This window comes from Danaus plexippus, assembly GCF_018135715.1.
Source record: "Danaus plexippus chromosome 3 unlocalized genomic scaffold, MEX_DaPlex mxdp_25, whole genome shotgun sequence".
NCBI classification, from domain to species: Eukaryota; Metazoa; Arthropoda; class Insecta; order Lepidoptera; family Nymphalidae; genus Danaus; species Danaus plexippus.
Genome location: NW_026869844.1, coordinates 502,921 through 515,414, shown reverse-complemented (window position 1 = coordinate 515,414; position 12,494 = coordinate 502,921). Strand labels below are relative to the sequence as shown.

Here is a 12,494-nt window from a genome sequence, read left to right as displayed (position 1 = left end):
ACTATCTTAGCATGCTTGTGAAATGCAAAGAAATTCTGATTTGCATTGTTTGAATTTTTAAATATCCTTGAGCAAACATATGCCTTTGTGGTCACATACCGGGTGTGCCATTATAAACCGCACGAAGAAGCATATATTAATGTTATAAGAATATTAATAAAAAATACCACCTGGTGTTGCCTCATTGTTGGACTCTTATTTATTGTCTATATTTTAATATATTTTCCTTAAATTTATAAAATCTGTAATTTCTTTTATTTTTCGATATATTGCTTTTTTTTCTTCTCTTTAATTTAGTTAAACTAAACGGCTGACCACATGCTTCATAGGATTCTGTTGCCAATAGCTTGCCATTCAAACTAAACCAACTAAAACTGTGTTCGTAGGATTCATTTGTAAAATTATTGCTTGTCAAAAAACGCGATGGCTAAGATCTTACGGACTTTCGGTAGTTAGATATTTCGATAGATTTAATTATATCATTTTATACATCACGTCTATCATTTTACTACAGAGTTATGAGTAATGTGATGAAATTAATAAGTGAAACACATAAAGGTTTATCTTTTATCAATCTCTCTAACAAGTGACGGTCGTATAAGTTGATGATTATCAATGATTATCTACTAATCATTACTATATTTTAAGTTATTTTATACTGTGTGTAATTGTTTATCATATTTTTACATACGAATCATGTAACAATATTATTGCTTGGCTCTTGTCACTTTTATTTCGCACCGAAGATTAAATGAGAAGATAATAAATTAATAATTTCTGAGTAACGAATTCAAATACTTTTTATATTGAGGTAAGTAAATTCATTTTAATTCAGGTTTTTTTTTATATGTCAACAAATATTTTATATTCCACAATAGATAGCGTGACTTTATCCTGCTAAGTTTATTTTAAATCGGAAGCAAACCTTACACTTGTTATCGTTAATAAATTACTTCACTAACATTTCATCAATACCTTTTATGCTGCCTACCACATGCATTTTTTATAACTATGCCCCAACAGCAGCAGACCAATCGGAAGTAAAAAAAATTAAGATTTTTAAATGTAAATAAGTTTCTCAAATACTACACGTTTTTATTATTTTGTGTCTACGTAATTCCGTGATCCCAGTTGCTGTTAAGGAAACGTCAGGTAAACGCTGATGGATTACCGAAAAAAACAAATGAATACACTCCTTGGATAATTTTGTTTCTATATATTTAGTTTCCCTTTTAGTTTTAACAAAAAAAAATAATTTTAATAATCATTAAGTCTTACTCGATTTGTCCCAAAACACAAGCCCTGTTTATTGACATGAATATAGGTACAATAATTCTGTAACTCAGTTTATTAACATAAAATATAATCCGATAATATATAAAAGAAAAAAAATGTTGTAAAATGTTCATTATATCCAGAGTTATAACTCATTATGCTTTTGAAGTGGTGATGCAGGAGGTCCGGGGTATTTGTAATGGGACTCATAGATCTTATTCCAAACAACACATCTTTTTGCCAACAATGAACTTCTTAGTTCTGAATCCAACTTAAGAGTCATATATGGAGACCCGTTTGATCCTACAGGAGTCCATACAGGAGTTCCGGAAGCTGTAGGTTTTCTGCAAAGGAGGTCACAATAAATTTATTAAGGATTAAATTATATCATTAAACCATATCATTAACATTCCATAATCATAAAGAATTTTAAATAATGTTCTCACGAATTCGATGACTACTAAAAACGTTATTTTACATATAACAATAACTTACCCGTTCTTGATAAAATTTCCCCAAAGTTCCCTCATAATACTTTTCATTTTAGCTAATTCCTTGTTAGAACTAAACGGTTCAATTTCTAAGTAATCAAGTACAGCGAAACTCTGAGCACAATGATCTGCTCCACGCACCGTAGTGTTTGGTACAAAAGGAGTGTATTCGTCTGTGTAAGAATATTCGTATAAGTATATTTCATTATGTCCTGCTTTTGTTAAATAGTTTATAGCTCTCAATGTTGGACATACAAAAAATCCATCGGAAATAAAATCAACATATTGCAAAACAGCATCATAGTCGATTAACTTATCACCAAAATAAAATTCCTTAAGCTTGCCGGCTACTAGAGCTTTACTCTCTTTGCTTTCAAAATTTAAGTCAGCAGGCAAAAAATCTGCAAAATTTTCGTTCATTTCTTTTTTCCATAAATCAAAACGATGAATAGACATCAATCCCTCCATGTTAGCAAATCCATGTAACATGGGCACTTTTGGAAAATCACCTCGCTTTAAAATATTCATTGGATCTTCTTTAAGAAACATTTCTTGTCCATTATCTTTCTCAACACAGGGAACATTAGGGAATGTAAAGTCCTTACTATTTAAAGCATTTCCTGATTGTAATATCTGATATGGCATCTTTTTAAAAATATTTTCTAATTCTGTCAAATCTTCGACATCATGAATGTCTACCAACCTGGCGTACTTTTTTGCATTCTGTATAGGATCAATTTGAACAGTGAAAGGAGAGATATTCACACCACTTTCCGGAATTACTTTATTGAACAAGCCTTTAGCCATTTTCGACAACATCAAAAGATCAACAGCCGCCGATCCAGCGCTGTATCCAGCTATTGTGACCTCATTTGGATTACCTCCGAAGCCCGCAATATTTTTTTTAACCCATCGCAGAAGTGCAACTTGATCTTTCATACCAGCATTACCGGGCACGTCTTCCGTACCTAAGCAAAGGAAACCATGTGCCCCTAATCTGTAATTAAATGTCACGCCAATAACGTTTTGACTTCTTACTAATTTCTTCGGTGGAAGCATATTTCCGTAACCAGTCACAAATCCGCCACCATGCACGTAGACAACGACTGAAAGGTTTTTACTCTCTGTTCTAGGAACATAAACGTTTGCAATCAAACAATCTTCCTTCATAATCTTGCCTTCCATAGGAAGGTCTAAAAGTGTTATTTGCGGACATATAGTTCGGTCATCTACGGCTTCAAATTGATGTAACCAAGAAGGCGGGGGCAGCGGGCCCTGAAATTATAGCAACACAGTGATAATATACGCAATTAAATTACTTTCATAAGTTTTAAGTAGATGTAGAAGAATAAATTCCTAATATATATGACATAAAAACACCTGGTTATTTTAGTATAATATTTTTTAAAACATAAGTTATGACTTTTTTAATTACACTTAAAGTCATCAAGGATTTTTTTTTTAAGTAAATAGAGAAATTCTTAAAATTCTATTGACTATCCGAGTTCATTAAATTTGTCATTGTTTATCTTGATATTATCTCATAAATTTATGAGTAGGTGTATTTTCGGCTTAAGGTACAAGGTACAGGTCTCCTCACAAAGCCGAGGGTGTCATTATTTATACATAAATAACAACAATAATAAATTATACGTATTGATTGAATACATATGATAATTGTATTACTTTGTATACGTAACCACAAAATGCAAAAAAAAACCTAGTCGACATAAAATAAAAACTGAAAACGGAATGAAATAATTTATAAGCAAAAACAATTAATAACTAAAAAGATAAAAATTTATTAATATAACAAATATATGCATTATATGTACATTTTATAGTGAAATCTATTTACGTGAATACTATTACAATAAATGTACTAACTGCTCGTATAATACATATATGAATTTTAAAGTAACACAATAATTTAAATTAAAATGTAGAAATGGTCACAGATTATATATCATTACTGGTGACTTCTACTCTGAATGATTGGGAGGATTTGGCTAAGTCAGATTTGTATAACAATACACGAAATACGCTGATTCATAATATGAAATCAATGTTTTTTTCTGGGTTTTTTTAATTAAATGCCAGGAATAATTATGAATAACTTTGTATGTTTTTCAACGTTTTGTGAAGGAATATGGAAGGAATAAGATTGATTGTCGTGACTCTAATGATATAGTTTAACTTTTTTATTCTCTTGCGTATGTGTATCGGAGTGTCTGAAATTCCCTCAAAAAAAACGCTTTTGTATTCTTTAAATTCTATCGGCATGAATTTTTGATTTGGGTGCAGTATTCTAAGTTACTCTAAGTTACTTCTACCAAAGAAACTGTAAACCAGATCGAGCACTGTTTAAACTCCCTGAATTTTCTCAATACAGAACTAAATAACTTTATTGCTATAATTTTTGTGTTGGTATAATCATCAGTGAGCCTTAACATACTAATCCAGCACAACGACCTAATACGGATCACACAAACTGCAGTCAGTTTTAGTCTCAATAACTCTTGATGTGATACTGTTTCGTAGTAAACCTGATCAGGAAATGTTTTTGGAATTAAGAAACTTTTTTTGACCACACACCAATTAGCTAACCGACGTAAATCATCCTGTATCAGTTTAAACTCAAAGTCTTTAGTGTTTTAGTAGTTTTAATTTTATCCGCTACTCAATAAACCCTCGAGTGTTTGAATATAAAAATTACATCACAAACGAATTAATAAAGCTGATCCCAAGTTTCATCCTTGGTGTACCCTGGAATAAGCAATGAATGTTTTAGAATAATAGCCATCTAACATTACATTGGAAGAACTATTATTAAGATAGGACGAGTATCACTTTAACCGTCTCAATTCTTCCAAATCCACCAACTTTCTTCATAAGTAACCTGTGATTTTTCAAAAGCCTTGGGCAAATTAGTTGTAGTAGAACTAAAAGATACAAAAACCGTGTTACTGATAGCTGATATATTTCCCAGTTTCTTAAATACCGTTTTGGTAAACTTTACTCTCAAAAACTTTGACACACCAGAATATATATAGCGTAGCTCGTACAAGGTTACTATTACGACAATTGTTTTAAAGTAATTTAAGTGTAGTTTGCGAATCGCTCATTGTTGTGTGTAGGATTCTACTTACTTATTTTACAAGAAGGAAACAAGAAAAATAGATAACTAAAAGTTAATTGATCTTTTACCTTAAATCTTTCTGTACCAGTCGGTGCTGTAGCGTACGGTATTCCATTGAACACGAAGACATCCTCGTGGATATCCTTATACCCTCTAACGAGGCCAGAGCTAATTTGGACTAATAGTGACTCACGATCCTTAATATTTTCAGAAGAAACTGAAGCAATCAAGGCGGCTAGTAAAATAGTAGACATCCGCATTGTATAAGTGGTGACGATACACTAACCTCAGGGTATCAAACCTGTACTCAATCTTTATCCACTTTATCAGACCAATTTCGTCACTTAAATTGTAGAACATCTAAACCGTTTAAAGCAAAATGAATTTAGATCGAATATTATTATATAAGTTCATAAACGATTTAAATATGTGTTGTATATTATTTTCCATGTCTATCTTTCTTATATCCGGTTAAAACATTCTTTTTTTTAGCTTTTCTCCACAATTTGAAAAACATAAAAAATAGTACTTTTTTTTCTTTCCTTCCAGAAATAAACTCTGTACAATTAATTTTATGACGTATAAACGTTTTACAATCATACCTTGTTACAAACATAAATAACTAAACGAAATATCTATGAGAAAGCAATTATTGGTAATAGAAATATTATTAAATTTATATTATACTGTCGAAGTGAAATTTATATGCGATTTCCAAAAAGGTTGCGTAAAAAGTTTAACGCTCCCGGGCAGAGGGGTGACAAAAATACAGAACGAGAGGGAATGCGTGGCTCTCGAACGCATGCGTCTAACCAATTGTGACTTAATAATGTTAATAAAGTTTGTCTGAAAGAAACACAAAAAAGTTCTTAAAAATCAATTTCTACCTCTTCCTGTTTTCTTCCTAACATCACGAAGTCTCCCTTCTTCCGCACGGTGGGACTACACGCACAATATTTTTTTTTGTATGAAATTTTTGATAAGACTATACCAAATATTAATATTTAGATTTGGTTGAAAATATACACTTTTCCTAAAGAATTTTTTTATATAAATAATTGTTAAATATATTTTTTTTATTAAATTGTTTATTGTTAAATATATTTTTGATTGTTAAATATATATTTTTTATGAAAAAAAAATTTTTTTTAGTTAAATCAGTGGTTCTTTTATGTAACTTATAGTTTATTTTGGGACTGTTCGAAATAGTCTTAGCGATATATTATTATTTTAATTATATATACATATATATATAAATTAACGTCTAAGTATTATTTAGTTCATTAGAGATAAAATAATTAACACTACTCTGAAAATATACCCACCAATGTTCGAGACAGTGACTAAACGTGCAAATTATGAAAATATCTTATTTGTTACAATAAATCAATCTTAATCTTAAGTACGTAGATAATATGACGATTTAGCTAATTCAGGTTTCATGATAATTTTTATCAGTATTTTGATATATGTATGACTAATCACAAAGAAATGAAACAATGATTACATGTTAATATTGAATAAATAATAGAGACGGTACAACAGCAGCTCGCTATATTTTCGTTGTAAACCTTGCAGAGGTACAGAATATTCGTTACATGACTCCTAAAATATAACAAAAAATCATGTTTACATGTCATTTTATATTAAGGGTCAGTTTTGTGATTCGGGTCATAAGGTAATATTTATTTGACAAAAAAAAATTCACAGCTCATTGTGATGTAGTTTTGATAATTTAATTATTAGATTGTTATCGATAATGGCCCCTCGGTTCGCTTATATGATACCATTATCGCAAAGATAGACAGATTTAATGAAACTATCCATGAATCATTCGATATTTTTAAGAAATATCGAGATTTACAGTCATGGCTGGGATAGGATTACACTATATTAGTGAAAAGTAATTGGAGGAGAAACAACGTTTTCTTATGTTGACTATTTTTCTGATGCTATGGTTGTCTGATACCCTTTCATGCGAACCACACAACTGCACTGGTAACAATCAGGTCCAGAATCTGATTTCGGTCTCAGAACCCATGTGAAAGAAGCGACGCATTGCTCTCAGGAATTTGCAGTGATCGTTGTATTTTATAATATATACAACATCAATATAAACATATCAATAAGACAACAATGTTGAGGAAATAATTTCAATTAGCATGCAAAAAATTAAAACTTTCACTAGAAACATACAGATCCGATAAATTTAATATTTTATGTGCAATCTTCATATTTGAATTATTATACAATATAACAAACAAAATTGTGTAACTATAGTGTAAATGGTCTTCAACTTCGTGTAATGCACAAATATGTTATGCAAAATATAATAAAGAAACAATATATTACAGCCTAAAGTCAGATATGCAACACAATATCTAAGGATTCTTTAAAATAGTATACATATTTAATTAGACAATAATAATTTTTACTTTGTTGCCTTATTTAAATAAATTTGTTTTATATCATTATATTTTTTAAAACGCTATCTTCAACAAAGCCTTATGTACATATGCGGGTGAATCGAAGAGTATTTCGATGAAAATGTTACCATGTTCTGTACAAATCTCCTGAATAGGTTTTCATAAATAAGCAGTTATGTGCAATTATGTATAATTTATAATCACATAAATCATGATAAAAAATATTAAATTATACAACGAGAGGTTGTTTTCATTTGATTACAAAATAGAAAAAATATAAACTTATACAAAAAGAGTTGGTTACATTTTTAAGATTTATTCAGAGATGTCAATACCGCCCGCTATTTTTCACGGGTAGTTAAAACATTAATCTACAAGATATACAATCAACACTTTTATAAATTCAAGTTTGAAAAGTAACTAAGTGTTAAAATCCACTATTAAAACTCAATAACATTAATTTTTGCCGTATATTTTACAAGTGCTAATGAAGTAGGGATTTCTTTTATCCACAAAAATCTAGCACCCTCCCATTCCAGCCATTAAATTGGCACTAGCAATTCTCCCACTTTTTGTCCCTTCATAACACTAACCATCATATTCGCTTTTCGTATTTTATACTATACATGTGCTAGGCGTTTGATTATATTAATAAATTTACCCTGCGTAAATAAATACAATCAAAGACGAAATCAATACCAAAGATCTAATCTTTTTTTGCCTACATAAACAAATTTTTTGCCTATCAAAATAGGTAAACTTCGTTATTGAATGTATACGGATAGCGATGTCTTTTGGGATATACAAGATAAACAAACATTATTCTTGACAATAATTGTACACATATTTATATATTTAACAAGCATTTAGCATTGTGGTTATGTAAAAAAATCAATGACTTATAATTTCGAGATTGTGCTAAAGAATTGTTTCACCTAGGTGCTCGATGAATAATTCAAAATGTTTCCATGTACAAAAATTGCAACATTACTATAGCTTTCAAATAATTTAAATAAAATATACAAATCCACAATTTATTCAAAATATAATCAAATTAGATTACAGTTTGAATTTGTGTAATTTTTAGTACTGGATGTATAAAAATAAATACCAAAATGACCGAATCATGTGGGGATTAGACAATAGATTATACTTTAAAATGAAAGCTTGTGAAAGTCTTAGATCTCATTACATTATACTTTATCTATTAAAACGCCTCTACTATGCTGTTGTTTTTCTAGTGTATCGTCCGATTTAAAGACATGATCTCTGACCATTCACGACTCAGTGGAAACCATTGAGGAAAATTTCCTTTCGATATTGGATGCCTGAAAATTTTTCACACATTAAATTTAAATTATATCTTAAAAATAATAACATTATTAGTAAATGAACACACCTTTACCATGTTTTCATAGAGCTTTCCCATATTTTTCTCATCATTATCTTCATTCTAATCATTTAATTTTTAACAAATTTGTCATGATAAGGGATACTAACTAAGTTAATACCCATCCATAACTGCAAAGGTCTGAGCACAATGTGTTGCACCTCATACTTCCGTAGTGTTGGTAGTATTATCACTGTACAAATATTCGTAATATGTCCTGCTTCTAACTGTAGTTTAACTGTTCTTATCATCCTATAAACGATAAAAAAGTCAGTGAAAAAGTCAACATGATAATATCGTATTTCTTCCTACGGATTTTTCGCCAAAATAACATTGTTTCACCTTACTAGCAACTAGTTCATTTTCTGACTATCCGTGATAAATCACTTGGCAGAAATTTTTTAAAGTGTGCATTAATTTCATGTTCCATACATTAAATTGTGGCAAACGAAACGAACCTCATTTCAGTGAATCGATACAACATTGGGACTTTGATATAACTTCCGTTTTTCAATATATTGTATGGACTATCATCAAGAAACATTTCCTGTCCTAAATCTCTCTCTACACATGACGTCATGTATAGAGTAAAATCCGTAGTGGTCATTACTTGTACTGAATTGAGTTTCCCAAAATTTTTTTTTTATAAAAAGACCTTAAGGGAGAAATATCGTCGTTGCCATTATATCCCAACAATTGAGCATACATTTTTGCATTTTCTATAGGGTCTTTTTGCATAGTATAAGGAGATAATCCTACTTCACTATCCACCACAACCCTTTTAAAGAGAACTTTTGCCAATTTTGAAAAAAATAATAAATCCATGGCTGATGATCCAGCACTACGTCCACGTACAGAGACTTTATCGGGATTTCCACAAAAATTTCTAATATTCTTCTTAACCCAACATAACAATGCGAGCTGGTCCTTCATATTAGCATTTCCGGGTACATCTCCTGTTCCAAGACATAAAAACCATGAGCTGAAAATCTATAATTAAACGACACTACTATATGTTGGCGTCAATGATAAATATGTAATAATTAAAATAATATTAATTATAACTCAATTCATTTGTTGGTTTCGTTAAATTACTTTTGATTGTAAATAATAATTTTAATTTTATTTATAAGTAAAACGACTCGGACTTCATCCACCAATCAGTGAATCGGGTGAGTTGTGAAGGGAGATGCGGCTCCTATATAAGCAGGGCTAATCGTCGATGAGCCAGTGGTGGTTCGGCAGCCATCCTGTTCACAACTCATAATTGTGGTCAAAGGGATCCGCCTGAATCATCTACTTATTTTAATAAGTATTATGAAATGGAGGATAATTCTCACAACCGTGAGACTTCAGAGCCACCTAGCTCGCCTATACTCCAATCGCGAGCCGACATATAACATTCTGGTTTCTTACAAACTTATTGAAAGTGAATAAATCTCCCCATCGAATAGCAAACGCTCCACCATGGAGGTATACAATAACTAGAAGATTATTTTCTTTCGTATCCGGCCGTATTCGTTCCCGGTAGGGAACATAAATATTAGCGACCAGACAGTCTTCACCTTAAATTTTGTATTCTGGCAGAATTCCAATTAAATTGCTCTGTGGACATACTATTGGTCTATCTATTGCTTCGAATGTTCCATTCCAATCAGGTATGGCAGCGGAGCCTAAAAAATTCAAAAACAATAAAATAAATTATGTAAGAAAATATATATTGCTTAAAGTAGCTACTCATTTTAATTATGTTACCTCTAGGTTAACCTAAATTGTAGGTAAAATAATTACTTTTTAACTGTTCCCAAGTGACTCAGTTTTGAATGTGACAGATATTATTTATATCAGTAAAATCCTTTAAATACTTTTCAAGCGGAAATTATTTTCAAATAGATTAAAAAAATGCTTTGTAAAAGAAAATAAAAAGATACCTTAAATTTATTTGGCCCTTTGGGCATGATTACGTTACGAGGGTATATTGTAAAAAATTAATATTCCATCTTCTGGGTTTTATAGCCGTGTACTAAGCCCTGTGATATTCTAATTGTTTGTGACTGGAAGTTACAATACACGCTTGGAATTAAATGAAACAAAACTAATAGTGACCTAATTTTGATAGAAATGAATTTGTGAGTTAACGAATTAACTACTCATTATTATAATAAATCTACAGTTTAACGTCATATGTAATGTTTATTTAGGGATCCGTGAATATTTCAAACAATTAATAATTAATATTTCATATTAAAATATATATCAGTTTAATTTAACAAGCTTATAACAATGTTAGTCCAAAATGACTGTTATGCGTCACATACCTTTAAATATCGCTAAAATAGTTCAATTATACGTATGTATATGTAAAGTTAAACTGATTTTAATCAGTAGTTTTTCGTTGGTGCCCTTTTAAATATTGAGGGCAGTAAGCAGCATTTTATAGTTTTATTGTATTACTATAGAAAAGGTAAAAATACTGTTAAAGCCAGAAGAAATGAACCTATGTGTTTGGAAAAGCTGTGTTGACAATACGCCAGTGCCACGACTGGTTTACAAAATTTCGGTTAGGCAATTTTGATGTAAAAGATGCACCACGTTCTAGAAAGCCGCTTCAAGCTGACAAAGCATGACGAAGGTATAAATCGGAGCAAATCAACAAATAACAACGCGTGACGGATTAGTTTATCGACTTCAACTGTTTATGACAACTTGAAAAGAACGGGTTTAACCTCGAAGCTCGATATATGACTTCCCCATGTTCTCACGGAGATAAAATTGTATAATTGCCTTTAAAATTATCAATTTTTGAAGAGCATCAATATTGGTGACGAAAAGTGAGTTGTATATAACTGAACAATACACTTCAACAGAAAAGGTCAGGATCCATGAACAGAAAAGTATTCGACAAAGATAATGCGCAACCTCATACAGGTCTGGTCACTCGTCAAAAGCTTTTAGAGCTTGAATAGGATACATTGCCACAGACTCCATGTTCTAAAGGTCTATCCCATTCGAAATGTTATGTTCCAGTAAAACTGTACTGTCCAACGGTAAAAAAAATATTTAAATTGTAAGAACTACAATTAAAAAAAAAGACATAGAAAATCAGCTGGATGAGTTTTTTGTCAGCAAAAAACAAAAATTTTATGAATGCAGATTCAGGCTAATACCGGAAATATGTATTATTTCCAGGTATAATATACTAATAAAGTAACACTAGAAATTGTTTGTAGTTTACTGTTAACTTACAATTATCCCGAACGCTAATTTTTATTAACCGAATATTCATTTGACCGATTTAATACTCTAGGATGAAAATATTTCAAACAAATGAATTGATCTGAGTACTGATCATTTTATTTTCTGATAATGTTGACAAAAATTTTTACCCATTTTCATTGCAACATCAAAGTCATCACAAACTTTTAGGTCAGCAGAGCTTCACAGCTCATTCACATTTTATTTTCTTATACAAATCAGTATACTTACCCCACCCACCCCAAGTGACATGTTCACACTACAAACGGAATGTTAACAGTTTTTTTTATTCATAAATCTTGTCACATTATATAATAATGGATACGTATGAGAGAAAATATAAATTCCCAGAGCATATTTGTGCGTCGGCGTCCAGACCAGACATATTTCTGTATTAGCGAAATTTAAAGAACGTTGTGATATAAGAGCCTACAGTTCCTCGAGAAACCAAGATCCTCAAAGACAAGGTCAACAAATATTACAAACTCACTAATAACCTTGCTAATAAAAGTTTCGTC

At 30.8% G+C, this 12,494-nt stretch overlaps 1 protein-coding gene across 1 annotated transcript; it reads right to left on the bottom strand.

Moving 5' to 3' along the window:
- Window positions 1–1,188: 1,188 nt before the first annotated feature.
- LOC133320059 (esterase FE4-like) lies at window positions 1,189–5,200 on the bottom strand. The gene is made up of 3 exons (XM_061526781.1): window positions 4,974–5,200; window positions 1,771–3,041; window positions 1,189–1,619 (listed from the first exon to the last, which is right to left on the bottom strand). Exons 1-3 carry the CDS (start codon window positions 5,163–5,165, stop codon window positions 1,421–1,423), a joined length of 1,662 nt encoding a protein of 553 aa, XP_061382765.1. The 5' UTR covers window positions 5,166–5,200; the 3' UTR covers window positions 1,189–1,420.
- Between the last annotated feature and the right edge of the window lie 7,294 nt (window positions 5,201–12,494).

Excerpts from the sequence above, each read along its gene's own strand:
- LOC133320059 (XM_061526781.1), bottom strand. The coding sequence starts at position 5,165 with ATGCGGATGTCTACTATTTTACTAGCCGCCTTGATTGCTTCAGTTTCT. Across the intron at positions 3,042-4,973 it reads CTGGTACAGAAAGATTTAAG|GGCCCGCTGCCCCCGCCTTC; the intron begins GTAAAAGATCAA and ends CTATAATTTCAG. Across the intron at positions 1,620-1,770 it reads GGAAATTTTATCAAGAACGG|AAAACCTACAGCTTCCGGAA; the intron begins GTAAGTTATTGT and ends CCTCCTTTGCAG.